Here is a 27246-nt window from a genome sequence, read left to right on the forward strand (position 1 = left end):
CAACACTGACACAAGGATATGAGATCGTACCAACTTTATCTACCCATGAAGCCAGATAACACACACCAATTAGTTAAACTGCAGGAATGTCTTAAAGACACAAAGACCTGGATGACCTCTAATTTTCTGCTTCTAAATTGAGATAAAACTGAGGTTATTGTATTCGGCCCTGAAAATCTTAGATATCTGTTAATATTGTAATCAGATTCTTACTCTGGATGGCATAACCTTGGCCTACAGTAACACTGAATGGGGACATGCAGTAAAAGCTTTAGTATAAGTTAGTAATGTGCGTTACCACAGATAACATTTTTGCCCCAATACCAAGTAAAATTCAGGTTGGTATTAGTGATACTGATCAGATCCAGATACTCTGTACAAAAACTTGATGTGTTTGGAAAATCAAAATAAAAAGTTGTGTATGTCAAACTGCACCTTCATAATGAATACAAGACATTAGACTCGTTGTTTTTATTGTTTAATTATAAAGAAATATCCTATAAGAAATCAAAAACCTAAGAAGTCATTACCTACATTTTAAAATATTCAATTAACAATCAAAAACAATAGCTCCTGTTCTGCAGCACCAAAGAACTCCACAAGTGACATCTATCAGTGATGACGGTCATCATCAATATACAGCCGTATTTCGCATCTCACTCTGTCAGGCGGAAGAAGTAGTAGTTTCTACCAATAATTTAGACAGTCCCAATAATAGTTACTTTCCACTGTGTTCCTGTTAATCATAAACAAATTTACCCCAAATACTAGTATACGTGCAGAGGGCTGGCTTGCAGATGTCCTTTGTTCTACTTCAGGTTAATAAGAAGGCAATCAATGCAGTTAATATAATACACTGTATACCCAGGGAGGATGCCAGTGGGACACTGTTGTGCACAGAAGGGAGCTTCTAGTATTTTTAACGGCTACACAAAGTAAAGAAGGTGACCTGTGTCTGTAAGCCAGTGTTCCTTTTTTTTTAATTGCCTTTGATTTAAGCAGGAAATGAAACTCTTGTTATTTCGTAATGTTTTTGCAAGGGTGACCTGGAGAATGTTTTCGATGGCAGGAGAAACCAGAGTGCTGCAAAGAAGCCTGCAAACTGTCAAAAGAAGGGCCTTGTCTGGGTTGGAATTTCAGATTGTCTTGCTGCGAGGCATTATTATTATTATTAGCAAATGAGCCACTTTTGATGCTGTATAAAATGTGTGAATGCAGCAGTTTTTAAATCTAAAATCTATTAAGTTTGATTAAGAATAGTACAATTACAACAAATGTTCAAACTGAGAAATCTTCATTTTCATGTATTTATTTTCAATTTAGTCCCAACAGTGTGTTTCAACAAATTTTAGACTGGGACACTCAGAATGAACAGAAACGCTCAGAAAGTCCAAACCTTAAAAACAACAAAAACCTTTATTAGAACACATCCCAGAATGACAGAGAAGAAAAATAGTGACCTGCAGTCAGTCTGTTACATATTGAAAACATTTGGCAGATTGTGAAATGTAAAGGAAGCCACAAACTGTTGAGCAGCTAAAATTTTATTTCAAGGATGAACAGGTAAACATTCCTGTCTAAATTATAGCAATTAGTCTATTCTGTTCCTCATTGCATGTAGTATGTTGTTTAATGTCATGCTGTACAGTGGGAAACATACTCTTGCATCAGTTTTATTTATGTGTTCCAAATGTTCCTAACTTTAAACACTTTCTCAGTTTTAACTTTTCATGTGCTTTGTTTGCATTTTGTGCTTAAACATCAGATTTAAATAAGGCACCAGCATTTCGCTTTAGATTACGTTTACTTCTACTTGTTGCTGACTTTGATTCAATTTTTTGTGCTTCTAAGGAACCCTTTGAGGATGGCTTTGCCAACGGTGATGAACTTACACCAGCGGAGGAGGCCGCTGCTAAAGAAGCAGCTGAGTCAAAAGGAGTGGTCAAGTTTGGCTGGATTAAGGGGGTGCTGGTAAGTCAAATTTAATTATTACTTTGCTTTGTTACTTGTGTGCAGAGTGAATATGCTGTCTTGCGATTTAAAAACTAAGTATGTCATTCTGTTAAGCCACTTAACACTGACCTTTAAGTCATTCAAGCACAGAAAAGGCACCTAATCCAGGGGATGAATGAATTTTGTCTACATATAACAGACAACTAAGCAAAGAACCAACTTTAAATTCTAATTTTAGGCCTTCATCAAGGTCAACCCTGACCCTGATGAAGGCCACAAGCCGAAACGCGTTGGTCAGTCAATAAAGTTGTTCCTCCTCTTGTTTTTTTTGTTTTTTGTTTTTTTTCCCCCCTCTTCCCATCCTCTCCACGCACCTTGGAAGCAGGTGAAGTTGTGCCAGAATTTTTTTGCCTGCACTTTAATATCCCCAAAACAAATAATAGTTGTATAAAAACAAGGTGATTCCTAAAGAGCCTAGCTGAGAATCTGGAATATCTACTGATGGTGTGCAGTGTGCCCTTAAAAATCTGAGGAAATTGGAAAAGTGCATAACAAAAAAGATGTGCCAGCCCTACAAAACTATCTTCAATAGACGAACAGTAAGTAACTGAAAGTCATATCTTTAAGAAATAGGAAAATAAATCCAGCAAAGTGTTGACACAGGACCCAGCTGGCCCTTCAAAACTGTTCCTGAAGACTAGTTAAATGACGAAGTTCATGCTGTGTGTGGGTGTTTGTTTTTGTTTGTTTGGTTTTTTTTCTCTACCAAATATTGACCTTCAGTCTTGTTAGTTGTAAACAGGCTTAAGTGCTTATGTTTCACTTATTTCCTAGTTTGTTAGTTTTTTAAATCAAAATATAAAGAAGGAAGGATGCATGTGTTTGGACAGGACTTTAGCTGCGGAGAAAGTTGGACCTAGTTTTCTTTACAATATTGCTTTAGTTCGTGCACATTACTTTTAAGGTACTGCCATAGTAATTTAATGAGGTAGTGAGCTGGACTTTTAATGGACCAATTCAACACCTTGACTGGCAGTACAAATGAGAGGTTTATGGTAATATGCCATTTTTATTTTTTACAAAGGTGCAAAGCCCACTTTAGTGACAGTTGTCCAAAGGAGTCTTGTGGTTAGTGCAAATTCAACTTTATAAACCTAAGCTGCCAAGTTGTGTTAGACAGAAGAGGCTTTCTCCAAGGAACTGTTCCAAACAAGCTTGCCTTGTTCAGTCTTTAATTGTGGCTTTAACTGAAGCCTGTAGAGTCTGAGATGTAGCTTTGTGTTTGGAAATGGTCTGCATGTCCTGCAGACAGTGATGAAAAATAACAAATTCCATGTAAAAACCAAAAATATTTCTAAAATAGTTGAAGTTTGCATTGTGTTCTTAAGAAAATGTTTTCTTATGTCAGATAGCACAAATTAATATTGATGTATCTGCTATAGTCCAATATGGGCATCAGTTGGCTGTACTGCGTTTTCCATTCTGTTCTGTACTTTATCTGCAGTCCACTTACTATTATTGTCTTTCACCAGCCCAGCCAATTCATAATTGTCTGGGCATAATTGTGGCATAACCGTGGTTCAGGGGGTTGGGAAGCTCATCTGTAACCGGAAGGTTCGATGCAGCTGTGGCTACAGCTGTGGTTTGCCTGCACTAGTGAGTGAATGTGAAAGTGAATGATTAGTGAAATTGCAAAGCGCTTTGGGTGCCTAGAAAAGTGCTATATAAATGCAATTTATTATTATTATTATTATTATTATTATTATTATGCTAGTTATTTTAGCCATTGAGGGTAAAAACGGACATGTTTGAATCTAGTAAGCGGTTAAAGGATTATTCATGTTCATGTGTCTGGATATTGTCATCTTACTTCTGTTTTAATATGAGAAAGTGTTACTTCCTCTGTAATATAAACCTTGGCTTCTAATAACTTTTTTTCAAGTATTGTCTTCACGTTTACTTTGTAAAATGAGATCCTCGCTGATCCCTACTGGGGAGGGGTGTTGCTTATGGAGTCTATGTGAGGAATTTTAAGTGTTTTTAAATAACATTCTGCCAGAGGGGTAAAACCTGCTTACAGTGCGAGCTCTGTATACAAAATGTGAAGTTTTTTGCAGTCACAGGCAACAAGCACTGAAAAGAGATCTGGTGTTCGATAAAATCTTTGGTTTATCACATTGTCAGAATAAGAACTTCCACAGACTTGGTTAACAGAAATCTGTTTTCACTTCAACGTTTAATGTTATCTGCTCAGTTTTTGAACTCAGAGAATATTTTTTTTGTAGCTTAGTTTATTTATATTTAATGAAAATAAAAGGGCTCTTATTCATTGCTGTGTGAAAATAAGAACAAGCTTGTTGAACTTTGCAGTACAAATTTCAACAAGCATACAAACAAGCAAATTTTTAAAAATCTTTTTCTTTGACATTATATGTTACTGTAATAACTAATGGTGAACAAGTGCTTATGTAATGGCATTAGTAATGAATTAGTACCAGCTTGAACATGATATGATCAGTTTTAGATCCAGTTGTTTGTAGTCGACCCCCCTCCCCCGAGTGAGAGAGACTGTTTTTTACTTGGTTTTATTTGTATAAAAGGAAAAAACAAAAAAAACATTGAAAACTAGATTTGTTTTATTGACAGCGATTGACTGTCTGTGACGTAGTGCAGGTTTGGAGATTTATTATTTTAAGTTAAAAAAAAAAAAAAGTTTAGTATTTAACTTTCTGTACTTTAATATAGACTGACAAATGTGTTTTGTTTTTGTTTTTTTAAATGGCGTCAACAGTAACACTTCTTCATCTCTGTAGGTACGCTGCATGTTGAACATTTGGGGTGTAATGCTCTTCATTCGCATGTCCTGGATTGTGGGCCAGTCTGGAATTGGTAAGTAGAAAGCTGTCCAACTTAAAGGGGGTCACCTGTAAAAAGGGGTTTGAGCTCAGTTTTCCCCAGCTGTCAAAAGTAAATGTTGGATGGTAGAAGAGTCCTTATTCTATTTTTATTTAATCTTTCTAATCTAATCTTTCATAATTTTTATTCTAGATTAGTCAGAGGTGCAAGTGTTTCACTACATCTTTTTCAGTTATAATAAGGCTACGTTCACAACACTGCAGGTGAAAGCGCATCAAATCGTTTTTGTTTTTTTTTTGTTTTTTTTGTTTGTTTTTTTTTACACCCTATGCGACCCATATCCGATCATGGTGTGACAGTGTGAACGTCACAAATCCAATATTTTCAAATCCGATCTGGGTCACTTTCGTTTGTGGTACTGAATCCGATACATATCCGATGTTTTAGAAAGCGACTGCTGTCTGAACGGTCAAGTCGCATTAAATCCGTCTTTTACATCACTGACACAAGACAGACGCCAATTATCAGCGCCCGATAAGACATCGCGAACGCTTCCTGGCCATCCAGTGAAACTGTTTGGAAGACAGCGTTGGAGAAACATGAACATTTTATTTATACTGTATAATCTGCAGATTCTGACAGAAATCTGCAACTGTCCTTTGAAGCACCGCTCCTCTCTAAAACAGCAATAAGGATCATTATTAGGTTATTTACATTATTATGTAAATGTTGGTATTGGGTCATTAACATTTTAAGGTGCTTAATGTGGAATCTGTTTGCATCCACATTAGCATTAAAATGAGAGCCAGGGTTGGCATGATACTAGAATTTCAAGCCAGATCCTGATAGCCAAGGAAATACTCGGTACCTGTTTTCATTTCTTGAATATGTTAACTTTAATTATAACTTTGGTTTAACAAAATAAGTATTTACAATTACGTTAAGTGATTTCATTTGTACAGATGGTTTACAGAAGGTAAAATGTATTTTAAAACATACTAATGAACAAAGATTAAATAATACATAAATTATATAATGATTGTAGAGTATTATGGAAAAGCTAAAAATGAATTTGGAGAAATGAATAGTAGTGTAGTATTAGTCACACACAAATAAAGAATGTATAAAAACACAGAGTACTTACTGCAAAAGATTGAACCAGTCCCTGCATTTTCAAACTGACCACACAGTAATTAAAGGAATACAAATGAATAAATTATTGTAAGAGTAGAAAGTTTTAAGCTCGTCTTCTTCTCCACATCCGTGACATCTCCCTCTCTCTTTCTCGCTTTTTCAGCATTCACACTGCTGCACGTTTACAGTCTGCAACTCCTTATATCTTCAGCTTTGCTCTTCAAACCCGAAACCTGTCTGAATTGGCTCCTCTGATCCAGATTTCACACTTTAGTTCTCCACACTCTAGACCAGACATCTGAAAGTAATTTTATATTATTGGCCACGAACAATAATTGTTTGTGCTAATAGTTAAATGGCCATTGTTAAAATGTGCACTAGTCAATTTAACATTTATGGCTTATTAATACTTCAGTATTGATACCGGGACACTACTGGCTTCTGACCCCTTACCCCTGCTGGGCAAATGGCCACCCCTCCATGAGCCTGGTTCTGCTGGGAGTCCTTCCCACTGTCACTAAAGCGCCTCTCTCAAAGGGGATCAGTGGGTATAATAAACATTGAACACATTACCAATCTAAGTAAATGTATTTCTAAGGCATAAAAGTCATGACTCCAGCTCAAATAAGCATGATTTAGAAAGCAACCCCGCCACTTAGTGCAAATTAATGTCAGCTGGTTCAGTCCCCGCAGATGGCCTATGTAAAGGTCTCTCCAAAAAACGAAGGTGTCACACAAGAAACATCTTTTGATGGGTAAAAATAAGCTCTCTCAAGATGTTTGTAACCTTATTACTGTAAAACGTGATGATAGCATCGTGCCAGAAGAATTTCTAAAGGCCAAAATGCGAAAGTGGAAAGAACATCATTTCAACCTAAACCAGCCACAACCAGGTGCTCCGCACAAGATTTCAAACAGAGGCGTGAAAAGAATTATCAGAAGAGTTGTCCAAGAGCCAAGAACCACTTGAGCCAGAATCAATAGTTACAATTGTTTCAAAGAAAACCATCAATAATGCACTAAACCACCAAGGCCTGTATGCTTGCTCACCATGCAAGACTCCACTGATTGCATGGTGCAAAAGGCATGTTGAAGTGTGTTTAAAGTTTGCTGAAAAAGATGGAGGCAAGTCTGTTTAATCCTGGGAGAATCTAGTCTGGTATGATGGGACCAAAATTGAACATCATGGTTTGGGGCTGTTTTTCACCACACAGCACTGGCACGCTTCATGTAATTGAAGGAAGGATTAATGAAAAAAATGACTGAGATGTTCTTAAAAAGACAAAAAAACCCAACATAAAAACGCAGCTGCCATCTACCAGGGTTATGATAAAAAAATGAAACAAGGTTTGCGGTATTTAGTATTACTTTCCAGAAAACCTAGCAAGGTGCATATGTCTCATTGCCCCTTGTTTATTGACAGTTTTGTGTTCATCACTTTTTCTCTGCTAGCTCATACTCAGCTAAGCCCAGTATTCCTAGCCTCCTGGCACTTGTTGATCATTTTCCACTTTGATGTGAAATATCACCACAACGTGAGACGTGCGACAGACGTTGCTGCATTGGCTTGTCCTGTTACTTTTTACAGAGACATGAGAGTGATTGGAAGGGCTGCTAAAAACTGTTAAGTATTATGCTTTTTTTTTTTTTTAATCAGTTCATGATGTGGTCTCTTCTGCAGCTCTTTCCTGTGTGATCGTCGCCATGGCTACAGTAGTGACAACCATCACTGGCCTCTCCACCTCTGCCATTGCCACCAATGGATTTGTAAGGGGAGGTATGTTTTACTTGACTGAATGACTGACTTTGCATGACTGACTTTGCATGACTGAACTTTTGCTAACACTCCCTGCTATTTTCAGGTGGAGCATATTACCTGATTTCAAGAAGTCTTGGCCCAGAGTTTGGAGGCTCTATTGGTCTTATCTTTGCCTTTGCCAATGCAGTGGCTGTTGCCATGTATGTGGTGGGCTTTGCTGAGACTGTTGTGGAACTTCTGATTGTAAGTCTATTAGGATTTCACATTGAATTCAAGAAAGCTGCTAATTATGGCTGATCAGTGATCAGCAGGAGTGGGTTGTCCTGGCATCATTGAGAGAGAAAAGCACATATCAAAACACTGTTTGCTGATTATTGTCATTCAATTTACCAAGTCCTTGTATTGTATCTCAGGGTATGGATGCCGTCATGACAGATGAAGTCAACGATATCAGAATAATTGGCACCATTACAATAATCATTCTTCTGGGCATCTCTGTAGCAGGAATGGAGTGGGAGGCCAAGGTATGCACAACATCCCAATTCATAGAAACTTACACCTATATGAAACTACATAAAACATGAATGTAGCCAAAGTAGTGACACTCACTGGTTGTAAAATTTGTTTTTTATAAAGACTTAAGTTCGGTCTTATTGTGTGCATGTGTGATTGTGTTGGTGTTGGGAGGTGGGGGGTCCACACAAAAATCAAAATTTGAAGGTAACACGAAAATCTTCAGTTTACTTGGCAAGCTGTTAGCAAGTTTCGCAAGCTAAACCAATACAGGATTACACTCCAAAATTTGGCAACTTAGAAAGCTGGAAAATGTTTGTAATTCTGTTGCTGCTTACTCTAGTGATCTCATACTGCCTTGATGGGGTGTTTTGTTTTTTTGTCCTTTGGGTTTTTTTTCCCCCTCTAAACTGAACAAGCCCATGTTGGTGCATGATGTGCCCGTGTGCTTGCCTCTGTTCCAATGTTGTTAATTTTGCTTGATGCTGGAAAGCTTTTAGAGTGAGTTTTTCAAAGCATGGCAGCCAAAAACGGTTTTATTGCTATATTTGTGTTATTGCTGTGTAGGGTCTTTATCTTACAACATAAAGTATCTTGAGACACGAGTTGTTGTAAGTTGGTGCTATATAAATAAAACTGAATTGCACTGAATTTTACTATGAAGGCTGTGGTAACTTGGAATCGGTACATTGCAATCCCAAATACTGAAGACACCAAATCATCCCAGACCAATGTTTACATGAGACTCGGACAACCCTGCAGATATACTACAGGTGTAGTCGATTTAACTACTACACATTAATACACTGGTTTTAATTGCTTCCTATAGGCCCAGATCTTCTTACTCGTCGTCCTTGTCACAGCCATCTTCAACTATTTCATTGGAAGCTTCATTCCTATGAAGTCAAAGGAAGCTAAGGGATTCTTGGGCTATGATGGTAGGACGTTTGTTTGTTTGTTTGTTTGTTTGTTTGTTTGTTTGTTTGTTAAAAAATAATATAAGAAACACCTCATAAATCTGAGGGCTCATGTTGGCTTTTACACTGCTGTGTCACAGTTGGCCTTTGATCTTTTTTCTGTCAGCTTCAATAATGTGGGAGAACATGGGTCCAGACTTCCGAGGAGAGACGTTCTTCTCTGTGTTTGCCATCTTTTTCCCCGCCGCCACTGGTATTCTGGCTGGAGCCAACATTTCAGGAGACCTTGCTGTAAGTCATGTGCAACCATGTGATGAATGTTGATATAGTGTCAAACCAAGTAAAGGTTTACTTTGTAGATTGTACTGTGCAGGTGAATATGACTATGCTTCCACTGATTAAGGCTGTTGAGACGGAACTCATAGCGTTGAATTGGCTGTAGGATTTGATGTACTCATCTTAAAGCCTTGTATCCAGTTATATATTGTAATCTTAAAATGTTGTTGTGGTTGGTTGTTGCAGGACCCACAGATGGCCATCCCCAAAGGGACCCTTCTAGCCATATTAATCACAGGGATAGTCTACCTGGGTGTTGCTATTTCAACAGGTGGTGTATAGTACCTGCATTTTTCCAAGGTTGTCACATCCTTTTTAAATACAAAATCTAATATGTGGATAATACTTTTTAAAAACTAGGCTCCTGTATTTTGAGAGATGCCAGTGGAAATGTGAATGACACAATCAGTTCTCACCTCATGGCAAACTGCTCCACTGCTGCCTGCAAATTTGGCTATGACTTCTCTACCTGCAAGAATGAGGATACCTGCCGCTATGGACTGCATAGGGACTTCCAGGTATCAAATAAGTGTAAAAGAATATGAATATTACAAAACAACTTTATCAGAACATGAATGTTAATGGTTTTTTTAATGTAGACATCTAACTTTTCAATTTACATGTAATCTTTTGTTCAGGTTATGAGCCTTGTTTCTGGTTTTGGGCCCATCATCACTGCTGGCATCTTCTCTGCCACTCTATCCTCAGCACTGGCCTCTTTAGTTAGTGCACCTAAAGTTTTTCAGGTAAGATCAGATCCAAGCTTTAAAGTACTGTATATAATAAATTGCAGTATTGAGTGATGGAAAAATGTAAATGATTTAATTAGTTTTTCTTATAGCGTTTGATTATAAACAGCTTAAACTCCAGTGAGACAACACAAAGGCTTTTGTTTCCGCAGGCTTTGTGTAAGGACAACATCTATCCTGGCCTGCAAATGTTTGCCAAAGGCTACGGCAAGAACAATGAACCCCTACGAGGATACATCCTGACCTTCGGTATCGGTCTGGCCTTTATCCTCATTGGTATGGCTTCACTCATTGCTTGCTCGCTGGTTGCTTTTCATACTTGATCACATACAACCGTACAAAAATATTAGCTGGAAAGTAAGAGCACCGTGGTTCTCAGAACCCTTGTTCTCTTTTGTGAGAACCGGTGTTTTCACGCAGTGTTTGTTCTAAACAGAAAAAATCCACGTTGGTGCATGCTGTACTGTGCCCTTGCCTAAGGGACATTTAGAATGATGTCATGATACTAGAATTTTAATCACGATATCTATACCCAGAAAAATACTCTATACCAAAGGGAGACTTTTGACCCCATGCTGAAACAGAAGAACTAATGGCCAAGAAGTCATTTCTTAAAAAAGTTATGTTGTCAGCTTTCTAAAATACAGCAAGTAAAATAGATAAATAAGTAAATGTATTTCTAAAGGTGCTATTGACACGATGTTCTCATCAGGTGTTGGTGACAAACCATCCAATCCACACTTTCAAAGAAACCCTGTGTGATCTCCAAGTATTAAAGCCGCTTACTGAAATTTGTTTAATACTTCAAACCAAGCCTTTGTTGGCGATGACAGCTTCAAGATGCCTCCTGTATGGGAAAGCTAGTCGTAGGCATGGCTCAGATGTGATTTTTGGCCCATTCTTTTCACACAGTCTTCTTTGTATGTTTGGATTGGATGGGTTGTTGCCAATATCTGGTGAGATTTCATGTCAGTAGCACCTTTATTTACTTTGAAAACTGGTGATGTGTTCAATACTTGTTTTACCCCCTTTATTTGAGTTTAGGTTTTAAAACCTGACGAGTCTAAATATTGTAATTATTGTAGAAGAAGAACATCATGGAAAACTTTCAAATGAACCTTGGATAACGTGTAGTATTAGTTATGCTAAAATAAATATAATGAAACAGAGGGCTTGATGTGAAAAGGATTGAACCAGCAAACAATAGAATAAGACACATAATGATAACACAGTGTAATAAATTGTTGTAAAATGGTTACATTTTACGTCTTGTCCACATCTGCGACCTCTTGAGCGGACCTGGAGGGCCTCTCTCATCCAGCACTCACACTGCTCAGCCCCAGTCTGCAGCTGTATATTGGCACCTCCCCCTCTGTAGGCCTGAAACCCACCTGATTCAGCTGCTCTGCTCCACATTTCATTCTTTGTTTGCTTGAACTGATACAGAACCAGGGTCATTACTGTCCTCTGAAATTCATCCTAAAGTGTTGTCAGTTTTATGAACATGGCAACTGGTCTAAAATTTGACAATAACTCTTGTCTGTAGTTTTTGTTTGTTTGTTTTATTGCAAGCTCCTAATAAAAACACTTTTACAGACCAGTGAACTAAATTAATATTGATACAACAGCTGTTGAAAACTTTACCTTTTTAGATGCCTAAATATTTAAGATTTTACAGTAATGGCGCACTGCATGACCACATGCTGGAGTCAGCAGCAGCCGATATGTTCACTGTCTTCATCCTGAGAGTTTGAGTGTTTATTCAAAGGGTTTTGTTTTGTTTTTTTGTTTGTTTGTTTTTTTGACTGGACATAAAATCACAGGTGAAATTTTTAACTTTTCTGAGTTGACTGGTGCTTTTCTTCTTGCAGCTGAGCTGAACACTATTGCACCCATTATCTCCAACTTTTTCTTGGCATCATATGCCTTGATCAACTTCTCCGTGTTCCATGCATCACTGGCTAACTCACCAGGTAAGATCAGTACATTTAGAAATGGGAGAATCTAAGCATAATAAAGTTCTTGATCAACATATTAAGACAATAGAGGAAGTTATTGTCATCCTAATCCAGACTGTAAAAAGGAAGCCTTCATGTCATTAGGTATAATGTTGTGTTTTTTAAAAACCAGTTACTGGTTTTCAATGAGACTGTCCTGATGTGTGTCTCATAAGAGAGGTCATTCACACTGATGACATACCAGAGGTTAGGTGGTTGAATACATTTAGGCTTAGAAGTTGATGCATCTTAGACAAAGAAAATTCAATTTGGACAGTTGATCATAAATATAGAAAGCATATTGTCATTAATCTCCTAAGACCCAAACTCTTCCACTGCATGCATTGTTAATCTCTCTTTGATATTTGGACATATTGGGGCCTGATGAATGTAAAAACAAAGAATTAACAGATTTTTTTTTTTTTTTGCCTTATTTTTGTTTTTAAGAAAAATGAGAGCCACATATGAGCATATTCGTTTAAAATTTTGATAGAACAGGAGCAGTATAATGTCCTCGTAAGTGGATATCAGGCCCTTGTAGAGCAAAATTCAGTATTTTGGTCTAAATAACCCAAAATGTGATGATGAGGTTAATGTTGTAACTATATTGGGACAGTACTGTTATACAAGAAGGTAGGTGATGTCTGTTTCCTCTAATGTTAGTCTTTGTCAACCACAAAGGGCTAGCCAAATGAAAGTTGTTTTTAGACTATTTACCTCCACTTGTCTGAAAGAAGAACCTCAGTTAAAGTCAAAAATCTCAAACTGCCCAGAATGGGAGATTTTCAAAAATGGCTGATACTCATGTTCTTGTTTTTACTTCTTATTTCTCTACAGTAATCCATCTATATGATGCAGTCTTTTAGTATTTGTGGAAAAAGTGTGTGGTATATCTGATGTGTTACCTGTTAAGATTAGTAACCATAAATCTTAGGTGGGATAAGATGGTCTCCTGCTCCCTTGGTACCCATCTCTCTATTCTAGTGACTAAAGTGTCAGAAATGCATACAAAACTGAACAAATAGATTCAGCTACTGATAAGGGAAAGTTCTCTTTTTTTTTTTCTTCCTTTTTTTTTTTTTTTTTTTTTTAAACTAACTTTGGTGAAGTCACACTTTGTAGACTGATGACAAATTCAGTGATGCGTCTGGCTGTAGCTCAGGAGGTAGAGCAGGTCATTTACTAACTGGAAGGTTAGTGGCTCGATCCCTGGCTGCTCCAGTTTGCAATTTTTGGGCAAGATACCGACTCAAAGTTGCTGTCCAATGTATCCATCGGAATAAGAATATGTGTGAATGTTAGTTAGAAAGCACTTGCATAGGGGGGAAAAAAAGCCCAGGGGGCGAGTTGTATAAAGCACTTTCAGTGATCATGTAGAGTAGAAATGTTCCATATACGAATCAGTTCATTTACCATTTATTGATGGCGTATATTGAGTTCTTTGCTTCCCCCTCTCTCTACACCCTCTCCTCTCTCTACACCCCCTCATCCCTCTCTCTCTCTCACACACACACACACACACACACACACACACACACACACACACACACACACACACACACACACACACACACACACAGACAAACCAAAGCCTTAGCAGAACTGCAGGTACAGATTATTTTTCTCTTTCCTATTCCTCCAGCAGGTCATAAAATTACATGGACCTAAATGGTACATGACTCATTTAGCGAGTACAGAAACAGTATGATGGTGTAATAGATTTCTCTCTTTGGAACACAAACATTACTTTCAGTTCAGGGCCAATTACTTTCTCATTTCTGGGACTCCTAAAGTCCCTTCATAGACTCAGGAACGACACTGTCAATGTACCCTTTATGTCCTGTTTTTTAAAGACTCTGTCATTGTGTAACCAAACACACACCAACTGTATTCCATCACTAAAATCCCACTATTCTAGTTACTGTACTGTCCAATGAATGAATATGGTCCCTAATGTCTCGTATAACTTCTAGTAGACTGTCAACTCATTCTTTAACCCAAACATATGCCTAGATCCATCTGAAACATTATCCCTCCTCTCTAACAGCAACATTGACCGTTTTATAATAAGCTTCTTTAAATGGAGGCTGACTCAACGTTTCCTGTTCTTTAACCTCCCACATTGCTGGTCTTATTTAATTTGTTCCCAGCTGAAGTGTCTGAAAAAGAATTTCTACTCAGCCTTAACTGAATTTAATTCAGTTTTCAGTTCTAATTTTTGCACATAATACCTAAACTGTATCAAATGAAATCAAAAAGTTTTGTGACTGCTCCAATAAAAAGCAAAAGCCCTTGTCACCTTGTACCCTGATACAGTGACTGATGCAGTCAGTCCTACTGCTTTACTTGAAGTGCTCAGCGGTACCATCTGGATCTCCTTCACCATGTCAGAATTGCTTTTGACCTGATGAGCCTTCTTTGGTTTTGACTGCAGATCCACCCACTAAGGGCTGCTCTGGGGTCTAACATAACTAGACCCAACTCTTCTTACCAGTGATGAAGAATCTTGAGTTGCTTTTAAAGTAAATGCTCGTAGAATTCAACACAATGGTTCTTTTGCTCTCATGTTATGAATTACAAATGCACCAATGCAAATAGTCACAACAAGAATAACATAAGCTTTCATTGTCATTGCCAAAGGTCATGTTTCATGCACACGACCATGTTCATACCCAGCTGGAGCAGTTATGGAACTTTTTGTTTGCACCTTATATGTGACTAGCACTGTTTGTGTGGCATTTTAAATGTATTTTGCTATTTTGTGACTAATTTACATCGATGTTACAGGCTGGAGACCTAGCTTCAAATACTACAACATGTGGGTTTCCCTTGCTGGAGCCATTCTCTGCTGTGGGGTGATGTTTGTCATCAACTGGGCAGCTGCCCTTCTTACAAATGTCATTGTTATGGCTCTGTATATCTATGTCAGTCACAAGAAGCCAGGTGAGTTGGAGAGCACGCCAAATTTGGCCAAAAATTCCTCACTTTTTTTATGGAGTAAAATAATTACCAAGTACCAATATGATATAAGAATTATATATTGGTTGTCATTTAGTTAAGCTGAGTTTTATTAATGTAGCACCAGTTCACAACGACAGTTGTCTCAAGACACTAGAGAGAAGGTAAGATGACAGTTAACCATGATTTAAGATAACATGCTGTGAAGTATTTTGATAATAAGCAGTGTTCTGTCCACAGTATGGTGTTTAGCCCTAACCTGCCTATGGTTTCTCCTCCATGTTCTGTTAAAGATTTTTCTTTTTAAAAAGGAATTTCTCTTTCCCACTCTCGCCAAGTGTCTGCTGATAGGGCGTCTTATAGGAATTTTGTAATTTTTTTGTATTCTTGTATTAATGTAGGTCTCAATTTACAATATAAAGCACCTTGAGGCAAATGTTGTTTTGATTTTGTGCTGTATAAATACAATTTTATTGTATTGAATTCATTTGCATAAGGAATATGTTGCATTAAATTGATTGGTTAATTTAAAAGTCCCTGCACACCTCAGTCTTTTATGGAACCTCTACATATCTCTGGCTTTTTCCAAAAATGTTGAGGTGTTTATGGTTTACCTTTAGTGTGAAATTTGCAAACAGAAATAATATAAGTTCATAAATCAGGTGGACAGTAGTGTAGTGGTTAGTGGTTTTTACCTTTCAGCAAGGAATCTTGGTTTGTGCTCAATCATCCAGGTAAGGAAATTCCAGAAAATTGATTCTTTTTATCTGGATGTTGCGTGTTCAATGGGAGAAACGTTTCACTACTCATCCAAGTGAGTTCTTCGGTCTTGACTGACTGCGGATTTCCCTAATGGCTATAAATTATTATTATACATTTGCACAACGATGAAAATTTGCAGCACTGACTAACAGTGAGACAGTTTCGTGATCATTGATATGCAAAGAGTTGGAAGTTGGGGAATGGCTGCAATCACAGCATTGTAAGATGCTACAGTAAAGACTGAGCCCCATCCCTACAGACACAGCCATGAGGGAAGCTGAAGAACATCATATCAAAAAGGCCCTGAGCAAATGTAGCTATCCCAGCTGATATATGTTAAATGTACCTAAAGAATGCTCCAAGTGATCCAGGAGAGAAGAAAGGCAAATTGTTTCTCAAACTGAAAATGCTACATCCAGATGAACAGAATCAACTTTCTGGGATGTCAGCCAAGAAGGTTCTGGTTTTGAATCCATAATCTGAGTGGGGCAGCTCTTTAAACTAAAAGCTGGCTATACAGTTCTAAACACATCTGTGAGAACACTCAGTTTGACATGCAGCTACACATACACTAGGCCTTTTCACTGACGTTAACACCACATGGGTCAGGTAGCCTTTAGTCCAGCAATCTGACCCATAAACACACTTGCTAACTCCACTGTGTTTCTGCCTGCATGTGTCCTCCATTCCAGATGTGAACTGGGGCTCATCAACCCAGGCTTTGACCTACCACCAGGCCCTGACCCACACTCTGCACCTTAGTGGAGTGGAGGACCACATCAAGAATTTCAGGTACCAAACACAAACGTGATTGAGCTGAACCATTCTTGCCTGCAAGTGTAGATGGCATCTGAGTTATGGAAGCACAATATTATTACTCACCATGCTTGATAAACACTCAAGCTCGGTCCACATATAAAGCGATTGCTTGGTAGCTCTCGGTTGGATGCTTATGGACATCTGGTTATGTTATCCTCTAATCTATTTTTCCCCAACGTCATGTTAGTTGATGGGTTTTCTTCATTCCCAGAGTCTCTTTAAACTTCTGTCAATTGTTTATCGTCGTGTTGTGCTAGGTTTAGCTCAGCTGCTATGCTCGATTTATGCTCACATCGTTGTGAGTGCCATGCAGTGATTTTGACGTTGCACCATGTGTCGCAATCTTTGTGGTTCTTCAGCCAGTCGTTCACCTCTGGATTTTTGCAGCCTGAGAAGAACAAAATTTGACATGATAATAACTTGGCCTTAGTGTTTCATGAAACAATTTAAATAATTTACCATCATATGGGGAAAAAGTAGAGACTTTGTGGAGGGGGAGATGATGAATTTTCAAATGTATTGAAATTTATTGAGTATATTTATATATGCGGCCTCATGTTGTGTGCATGTGTTCATTCTCTTAAAGCTTGCACATGTAACAAATTGGCTCAGTAATTGTTTTGTGGATTTACTGCACATTTCTCATGGCAGAAAACCAAGCAGTAGTTTAAAAGGATGAATCTTCAAAATTCAAGAATTTGTTTTGTTCCTCTGAAGTTGTTCTTGCCTCTGTATTGTGTCCAATAATCCTATCATGCTAACATATTTGCTTTGATGTTCATTGCTCTGCTTCTGGTGTCTGACTGTATATGGGTGTGGGTGTTTGTGTGTTAAGAAGACTAAAGGTTACTGGGAAGGTCAAATGAAAAGTTGGCTACACATAAAGCATAAAATCAAACAATTCTGTAAACTTGGCAAAATATGGCGTCCCTTCTCTGCTTTTATAGATGTGGTAAAGGATGATGCAGATGCAGACTTGGTGGATGTTTTCTCTCATATGTGTCTTTTTGCAGACCCCAGTGTTTGGTGATGACTGGTTATCCCAACTCTCGTCCTGCCCTTCTGGATCTGGTCCACAGTTTCACCAAGAATGTAGGCATGATGATCTGCGGCCATATTCGCACGGTGAGCAGATGTCATTTGGCTTGTTTTTTGTTTTTGTTTTTTGCTACTGATGAATTAGCTGTCAAATTGCTGTTTAAAAGTCAGTTTTTAGCTAGATTCATCCAGTTCTTCACCAAACTGTTTAAACCACATAGCACTGATTAGCAGGCAATATAAAAGAAGACTTTGATATACTGTGGGAGCCTCTGGATTTGGTTGCATCGGTGGTTCTTAGACTGTAGGATGTGGAGCCAATGCAGGGGCAACCAGGAGAAAAATGTGAAATGTGTATAAGGTGTTTTCATATCTTGGAGAGGACATCTAATTGACATAATGCTTTCCCTGTTCCCTTGCTCTAACCATCAAAAAACCAATGCTTAACCCTAACCTCAGGTTATGGTAAGGTTGAGGCTAATTTTAACCCTAACACTAAAAGCACATTTTGAGCATCAAACACGCCTTCACACTCGTGGGTACTGGCATTTTGTCCCCATAAGTGAATGCTGGTCCCCACATGTTTAGTAGGAAGCCAATTTTCTGTCCTCAGATGCGCACACACAACCATAGAAGATCAATTTATGTACCTGCACATTTTCCAATGTTTGTTCCAGGTGTTATGTTTATTTTTCTTGCAGGTGCAGCAGTTGGTGATACATTGTGCATTTCTATTTTTTAATCTGTCCTTTTATTTATTTGGATGGTGGTGGGGACTTTTTTTCCTTTTTCTAGAAAGCAATGAAAAACATATTCCAGTGAAGAGTTTTCGACAGCATGAAATAAACGATAGAGTACAATATGTCGTTTTAATATATCATCATATCGCACAGCCCTAATGTTGCACACAAAGCTAGTGAACGATTTGGAATAGCCTGGTCTTTTGTATTTTAAAAATAAGTACTGCAGAGTACTGAACGAAAAAGTCACAAATGCAGGCAGAGATTCAGAGCAGGTGATTGAGCCGCACATTAAATTCTTCTGTTTAACTTTCACACATCAAAAGTTGTTGAAATTCGCATCTTTTCATCTTTGAAACTTAGATTTGTGGTCATTTGTTGTACAATACCAACACTGATAAATTTAAGGCTGTTGTTAATTTGGCCTCCTGTCTCCATAGGGCTATAGAAGACCAAACTTCAAAGAGCTTGCCACAGATCAGGCACGCTACCAACGCTGGCTGCTGAAGAACGAGACCAAAGCCTTCTACACGCCAGTGTTTGCTGAGGACCTAAAACAAGGCTGTCAGTACTTGCTTCAGGTAGGAAAACTAAATTCTATTCAGAGTTGTGTGTTTGTTCTTAACTCTTTGCACGGAAGCATTGTTCAAGTACTTTTTTTTTTTTTGTGTTTGTTGGGCCGAGCCATCAGTAGTAGAGGTTGGGGCATAATACTTGAACTGGTAAATGATGTTGTACATTATTGGTAAGTTTAACTAACTAATATTTCTGACAATGACTAGACCAGTCATGCAGATCCATGATTGAAACATTAACTATTATTCCCAAAATACAATGAAAAGAACACATGCTGTGACTCACACAGACGCTGTGACATAAATAGCAGTACTAACTGGAAGATAATTTTTAAAAGGCTGTCATTTCCTTAAACAAATGTGTTCCTGTGAATTATGGTGAGTTATGTAAAGTATATTGGGATCTACAGTATGTACAGAAATAACTGAAAATCTGGATAAAACTATTAACACTCAAGAGCATAGCAACAAGTTATTAAGATTAAGACAGTGAGTTGAAGCTAATGATTATTTGATGCTAAAAAAAAAAAAAGAGATGTGGTGTTGCAGTAAAAGGCATAAAATTGCATAAGGTAGCCCAGGTGCATTACTGTAGTGAAAGTGAGACTGGTTATTTTCAGGACTGAGGAGTAAGGTGCCTGGAAGTAATTATTCACACATTATTTGCTATCGGTAACCAACTTGAGAGTGGATAATATGAGTCTCCTTTAAGATTGGACTCATAACCCAAGTGAAAGGCTGAACACTGTATGGACTGAACTGTTTTTATTTCCTGCTCCACACTCATAGTTTTGCTTATTCTTTGGAAATGAGCCACATTTAAGAAATGATTAATCTGCGATTCCTGTTCCTGGTCCAATCAAGGCTGCTGGTCTTGGCCGCCTCAAGCCAAACACCCTTGTTCTGGGCTTCAAGAATGACTGGAGGGATGGGGACATGATGAATGTGGAGACTTACATCAGCATGATCCAGTAAGTAGAATAAGAGAAGAAAAGAATTATATAAAAGAAAAAACACTCTCTTCTTTCGACAAGTCTTCACTGTGTTCGATGGTACATCCGATGCTGTGGAAATTTTATACCCTCCTGCTTTGTAAGTGTTCTACAAACCGTGAATTTTTCTTTAGTACGCAACTCGGTAAATGTCAGGAAACTCCTACTAGGACAGCTGGATGTTACATAGGGCTAATCGGTCTCTGTAATTGTTGGCAGGTGTGTACAAAAGAAGACTGAATGCTGTGATTAAATCAAAAAGGTGCTTCAACAATTTTGTTGTTGACACTAATAAACTAATATTTCGTAGTTTAATGGTATGCACACACATGCAGGTTATTGTACGTTTTATATTTTTCATATATTTCACCCTAACAGATTTATAAAATTTTCAGTGGTATAGGTTCTAGGTAACATAAAAGGTACAATTGGTCCATGCTGGAAGCTGCCAAGTTCTCTCACCATATTTGAATTCAGTGGCTGGGAACGATGTCTCTCTTACAACATATCCTGTTTTGTGCATGTCGCCAAACTCTTAGTACCCCAAACGTGGAGGCCAATAGAACTCAGCTGTCAGCAGGGCCATTAGAGCAGCTCGTTATAAGCTAACATTTTGCCAGGTAATTTTGGGCTCGAGTGTCGTAAAAATCACACTTTTCCTTAAACAGTTTGATTACACATTCGCAGGGTACGATGGTTCATTCTTTAGGAATGTGAGTCCAGCAATGTTGGATCCACTTCAGAGAAAGTTTCACTAACACCCACTCACATTCTTGGCTGTTTGACCTCAGGAAATCACATGATAGGGTGGGGCTAGGTTTCACAGTGGGTTCACCTGAAACCTTGGCTGATTGTAACCCACACCCATTTTCACTAGAGATGGACCGATCCGATATTGCGTATCGGTCCGATACTGACCTAAATTACTGGATCGGATATCGGAGAGAAATAAAAATAAATAAATAAAAAAAACGTAATCCGATCCATTAAATATCATGAAAGCACCTCACAAAACTTGCGACATGGCGTAACTCACCTCATAACCTTAGCACGTCAGAGCAGTGTGCTCACGTGATAGAGCAGCGGTGGCGTGCGAGACTTCTCGGCGGTCTGTTTGAGCATTTGTAGCCTTGCTACCAAACCGGCATTTCATCTCCGAGGAAGTGATCCCAGAGGGAAGTAAAGCAAGTGTGTAAGTTCATCTCTGAATGTTTGAAAAGCATTCCCACATTAAGCTTAACAACCGATGGAGCGACTGCCTTTTCTCTCTCCCTCCCTCTCCTGTTGCTACTTCAATCGTGAAACTGGTCAATGATCAGTTAGAATTTAGAATTTATTTAATATTACTTTCTACACCAGGATCTTTTTCTACGTAGCTGACTGCTGGTAACTGTGCAGGGGCGGGTCTAGCAAAGTTATGCCAGGGGGGCCGATAGGGCATGAACAGGGAAAAGGGGGCACAAAGAAATACTCTTTTTTTTTCTTATTCTCATTTAAAATGTCTAGCTTTTAATAAATAATTATCTGAATCTTACACCCAAAGTTTTATGTATAGAAGTCCATTACTGTATATAGTAACTATTACCGTATTTTCACGACCATAAGACGCACTGTACTAAAAGGCGCAGTCTCAGTTATGTGTGCCATTACTGTATTTAACACACACATAAGGCGCACTGGATCATAGGGCGCATACAAGTACCGTATGCGTATTTAAAAATAAAGCGGGAGCAAACCTGAGTTCGGTACCTTACTCACATTTTTATTACCAGTAATGGTCATCATCAACAACACACAAGCATACAAGTGTGCATATTTAAAAATAAAGCAGGAGCAAAACAAAGTTTGGTACTCACATTTTTATCATCAATCAAACCCATCGAAGTCCTCATCCTCTGTGTCTGAATTGAACAGCTGCGCTAAATCTCCATCAAACATGCCAGGTTCACTTTCTTCACTGTCAGAGTCACTTTCCGTGCCGTGCGGCTCCTCGGAAATGATGCCGGCTTTTGCGAAAGCTCGAACAACAGTGCCAGCAGACATGTTAGCCCAAGCATCTACAATCCATTCGCAAATTGTGGCGTAACTCGCCCGGCGCTGCCTTCCACTCTTGGTGAAACTGTGGTCTCCATCGGTCATCCATCGCTCCCAGGCCGCTCGCAGCCTTACTTTGAACGGCCGGTTCACACCGATGTCCAGTGGTTGGAATTCCTTTGTCAGGCCTCCCGGAATGACAGCAAGCTCACAGTTCCTTTGTTTCACTAGTTTTTTCACATCGGCTGTGAGATGGGCACGCATAGAGTCACAGATCAACAGCGATGGTGATGCGTGGAAAAAACCACCTGGTCTCCTTACATACACCTCCCTCAGCCACCCTTTCATCATTTCCTCATCCATCCAGCCCTTTACATTTGCCTTAATGATGATTCCTGCTGGAAACTTCTCTTTAGGCAAAGTCTTTCTCTTAAAAATCACCATAGGCGGCAGTTTCTGTCCATTAGCATGGCAGCCAAGCACAACAGTAAAAGAAGACTTTTCGTGCCCCGTTGTGCGTATCGCTACCGTGCTGGTCCCCTTCTTCTCCACAGTGTGACTCACCGGGATGTCAAAAGTGAGCGGGACCTCGTCCATGTTTGTGATGTGGCTGGGCTGGATGTTTTTGTCGCCGATGTGTTTGCTGCAGTAGGAGCGGAAGATGGCCAGCTTTTCCTTATAATCCGCTGGAAGTTGCTGCGCTACCGTAGTCCTGGTCCGGATGGAAAAATGGCACCGTTTCATAAAAAGTGAAAGTGAAACTGCTTTTAGCCGAATGGTGACCGTCGAAACGCTTCTCCCGCTCGTTCTTTGCTCGATGATCCACCGCTCGAGTCTTTCCTCCAACTCGGGCCACCTCGCCTTATGTCCGCGGAAACTCAGCTGCGTTTTCTTGACCTGTCGGAGCTTGTTTTCTAGCTTCCTCCATTTGCGAACCATCGATTCGTTAATCTTAAATTCTCTCGCCGCTGCTCGATTTCCATGTTCCTCCGCGTAGCTGATGGCCTTCAGTTTAAACTGTGCTTCATAAGCGTGTCTCTTTGCCATTTTCAGGGTTGCGCCCACACTTCACCCTTTAGCGTTCTCATGGTGTTCTCTACTACGTCCTCCTTACATCACACAGGGCGCACTGCGCTATAGGGCGCGCCGTACTTTTTGAAGAAAATCTAAGACTTTTAAGTGCGCCTTATGGTCGTGAAAATACGGTAAGTCTAATATACCCTAGTAAGCTAGTACTTTTTCCTTTGGGAACCTTTCTTTCTTTCTTTCTTTCTTTCTTTCTTTCTGTCTTTCTGTCTTTCTGTCTTTCTGTCTTTCTTTCTTTCTGTCTTTCTTTCTTTCTGTCTTTCTTTCTGCCTTTCTGCCTTTCTTTCTGCCTTTCTTCCTAATATTTCCGCTAAGTACTCTTTAAAATACCAGAATAGGGAGGATGGAGTAGGTTTAAGTTCATTAGATTGATCAGTATTGCTGAACGATGAAATATTTTGGGTGCAGTGTATTTTTTTGCATACAGGTATAACAGAATAGCTTTAGTGTTTGTTTGTTTTTTTTTTTGTTTTCTTTTACTTTTTCTCAAGACTTGAGTATGAACTTATACAAAATGCAGCAAGATATTTAAAAAAAACAACAAAAAAACTGATTTATTGATTAAAAAACACACTATATTGGATTCATATCAGTATCGGCAGGTATCCAAATTTATGATATCGGTATCTGTATTGGACATAAAGTGGTATCGTGCCTTCTCTAGTTTTCACACCTTGGCTGGTGTGATTAGGTAGAGGATCCATGAGGGGTACACTCCCATAGGACTTAAAAATCTTGGACTCTCCACCAGTTGCTCCTAGAACTAAAGAAGCTTCTCGGATGAGAGGTGAAACATCTTCAAGAAATTTAAGTTAAATAATTTAATGTAAGATGCTTTTCTTTCCAAGCTCCTTAGACTACGATGACCTGGATGACTGAGAAGTTTCACAGACATATTTCACTAACAACAGCTAATAACAACTAACAGAGTCTAACGGTAGCTCACAGCAGCAAAAACAGCTTACCAACAGAAAAACTAATGATATCCTTAACAACTCCTCTCATTCCCAAAAAGTTGATTCTGTTCATCTGGATGTCTAGGCCCCTTCCTCGTTTCAGAGATAGTCTTTCCCTTTTCACGTAAATGGCCTCCTTGACTCCGCGCTCAAACCAGCGTTCATCTCTGTCCATGATGTGTACATCCTCATCACTGAGAGCGTCTAGGTGTAAATAAAGTGCAGAGTCCTGGCCTGATGAGTTAGCTCCTCTGTGTTGTCCCAATCCCCTTAGGTTGTTTGGTTTCCCCGATGTATAAATCATAGCAATCCTTTTGGCACTTAACAGCGTACGCTATGTTACTCTGTTTATGCAGTTTGACCCCATCCTTGGGATGGACCCATTTTTGACACAGCATGTTTTGGGGTTTTAAAACCACAGAGACTCAATGATTAGAGGAAATGCATCTCAGCTGTCTCATACTGTTTCTATACAACTGCTGTGTGCTCTATACAGCAGTTGTCTTTCACTCTGGATTGCTTGAAGCATTCTTTAGGTGTCTTCCCAGCTTTGACAAATGTCTAGGGTGCATCTTTCTTTCTTACAAGTTTGTGATTGGAGCCATTCCCCAAATCTCTGTGAATGGCCACTGAATAATGTTTATGACAGTTTGCATATTAATGATCATGAACCTGACCACGGTTCATTGTTAGTCAGTGGTGCTAGTTTTGGTCATTATGCAAATGTACGTCTGTGAAGGTTCTCAGTCATCAAGGTCATCATAGTCAAAGGAGCTTGCAAAGAAAAGCGTCTGGACTTCTTTAAGTTACTTGAAGACGTTTCACCTCTCATCCGAGAAGCTTCTTCAGTTCTAAGGTCAAATGGTGGAGAGTCCCAGATATAAACCTAGTGGGAGTAACCCCCCACAGAGGGACAAAAGGACCCCCTGATGATCCTCTAATCCCCTGAGCCAAGGTGTGAAACTGGGTGTGGGTCCCAATCAGCCAGAGTTTCGGGTGAGTTCATTGTGAAACCTGGCCCCACCTTATCATGCGAATTCCTGAGATCAGATGGCCCAGGATGTGAGTGGGCGTTAAGGCGTCTGGGAAGGGATCTCAAAACTGGATTATAGATGGCAGAGAGTTGGTGTCGTAAACCTCCGCCACCGAGAGTTGGTGTTTACGATACCAACTCTCTGCCATCTATAATCCAGTTTTGAGATCCCTTCCCAGACGCCTTAACGCCCACTCACATCCTGGGCCATCTGACCTCAGGAATTCGCATGATAAGGTGGGGCCAGGTTTCACAATGAACTCACCCGAAACTCTGGCTGATTGGGACTCACACCTTGGCTCAGGGGATTAGAGGATCATCAGGGGGTCCTTTTGTCCCTCTGTGGGGGGTTACTCCCACTAGGTTTATATCTGGGACTCTCCACCATTTGACCTTGGAACTGAAGAAGCTTCTCGGATGAGAGGTGAAACGTCTTCAAGTAACTTAAAGAAGTCCAGACGCTTTTCTTTGCAAGCTCCTTTGACTATGCAAATGTACATTTTGTAATATTGGGAAACCTCCAGTCAGCTCAGACTGAAGTAATTTACATGATGACAAAATGTTTCTCCCACTGAAAACGCTTCTAGATAAACAGAATCGGTTGTTTTTGATATTACTGATATTATTCAAATATGTTCAAATACAATGTATACAAAAACTTCTTTTTACATAAACAGTAGTAGAAACATGCTAGCCATTATGGGATAGAGTGTAATTGTCATGTTTTTGATCTTTTTGATCTCCCTTGGATTAAAACAAGTCCATGAGAAATCTGTTGTCCTGTTGAACTCTAAAGCAGTCATGTGAGACTTGAGGTGAATGGGTTCTTCATTGTAATGCGAGGATTATAGCATTAGAGCTGAATGTCACAGATTGTTCAGTCCGATAGTATTAAAATCAAAGCTAATACGCTTAAAAATTTGCCCTTTATTTTCCATTGTATGTTGTCCAGTGCAATACAATACTACAACCTGTGGCATTGAGAACGATGTTTGAGTCTTCTTGTGTGCTTGTTTATCTTTTTTCTTAAATACTCTGTGGGTTTCTTACTGTCTTTGTTTAGTTGAGGGCAAATTGCTTCAGTCCACTGTTAATGGGAACCTTTTTTTTTTCTCCCCCTTCCTTTGAAGTGATGCCTTTGACTTCCAGTTTGGTGCTGTTATCCTGCGACTGAAAGAGGGGCTGGATGTCTCCCATATCCAAGGGCAAGGTACCAAACACATGCAGAGCAGCTTATTCTAAAAAAACACTGTTGTAGTACATATGTAGCATCAGCTCAGATTACATACAGATAAAGGTTAATTAAATATAGCTGAGTGTTTTTCCAGTATTATCACATAGCATCACATAAATCAACTTAGAAGGAGAATAAGCATTCATTATATTTCCTTCTTCTTCAGTCTGCTTATCAGTCTTAAGATATTTTCAAGCATTGATTGACGTTCCAGTTTGGAACCGAACACATCAGTTCATACAATGTTCACATTCACAATACTAAGCATGAAAACTTACAAGTGGAAAAAATGATAGTTTTCCACAGACTGAGGTGACATCTGGTTTTGTCTGACCAAAAGTCCCAGCACAGTGGCACACAATGTGTAATAAACTGTCTATACTTACTGTCAATATGCATTGTGTGGCAGAAAAACTCATCAAATCCACATCTTTGAGTGGCTGCAAACAAATATTTGACATTTTTGCTTCAAGAACAACTTGCAGGTTGGCAACCTTAGTGAATAAATGTAAAGAATTGGAATAATTTGATTTTACCACAAATTAAAAAAGCCTGGTCATAAGATTGCTGTAGTAATTATTAGGGGTGCAACAATACACAAAATTCACGGTTCGGTTCGGTTCGATACTTTGGTGTCACGGTTCGATATTTTTTCGATACAAAAAAAATGTTCATGCCTTTTTAATTTGTCATTTATTAAAATTATAAATATATATTTTAACTCAAAAGTACAGTTTTTAAATTTAACCCTAACCCTTGTGCGTGTTTTTTATTTTGACAGCGAATGCGCACCTGTGGACCACTT

General features: G+C 39.0%; 1 protein-coding gene across 2 annotated transcripts in view; it reads left to right on the top strand.

Moving 5' to 3' along the window:
- The window catches only part of slc12a2 (solute carrier family 12 member 2), a 62164-nt gene that overhangs the window by 22783 nt on the left and 12135 nt on the right, over positions 1 to 27246 (top strand). For both annotated transcript variants that reach the window (XM_026172708.2, XM_026172709.2), the window contains exons 2-19: positions 1852 to 1971; positions 4767 to 4842; positions 7625 to 7720; positions 7806 to 7945; positions 8116 to 8226; positions 9045 to 9153; positions 9299 to 9423; positions 9655 to 9739; positions 9829 to 9986; positions 10107 to 10214; positions 10370 to 10493; positions 12089 to 12190; positions 15002 to 15157; positions 16627 to 16726; positions 17767 to 17878; positions 18972 to 19112; positions 19971 to 20077; positions 26338 to 26417. In XM_026172708.2, the coding sequence (XP_026028493.2) occupies positions 1852 to 1971; positions 4767 to 4842; positions 7625 to 7720; positions 7806 to 7945; positions 8116 to 8226; positions 9045 to 9153; positions 9299 to 9423; positions 9655 to 9739; positions 9829 to 9986; positions 10107 to 10214; positions 10370 to 10493; positions 12089 to 12190; positions 15002 to 15157; positions 16627 to 16726; positions 17767 to 17878; positions 18972 to 19112; positions 19971 to 20077; positions 26338 to 26417 (2050 nt within the window). The remainder of the gene's footprint in view (positions 1 to 1851; positions 1972 to 4766; positions 4843 to 7624; positions 7721 to 7805; positions 7946 to 8115; positions 8227 to 9044; positions 9154 to 9298; positions 9424 to 9654; positions 9740 to 9828; positions 9987 to 10106; positions 10215 to 10369; positions 10494 to 12088; positions 12191 to 15001; positions 15158 to 16626; positions 16727 to 17766; positions 17879 to 18971; positions 19113 to 19970; positions 20078 to 26337; positions 26418 to 27246) is intronic.

The sequence above is a fragment of the Astatotilapia calliptera genome, chromosome 7, assembly GCF_964374335.1.
Source record: "Astatotilapia calliptera chromosome 7, fAstCal68.1, whole genome shotgun sequence".
In the NCBI taxonomy this organism is placed as follows: Eukaryota; Metazoa; Chordata; class Actinopteri; order Cichliformes; family Cichlidae; genus Astatotilapia; species Astatotilapia calliptera.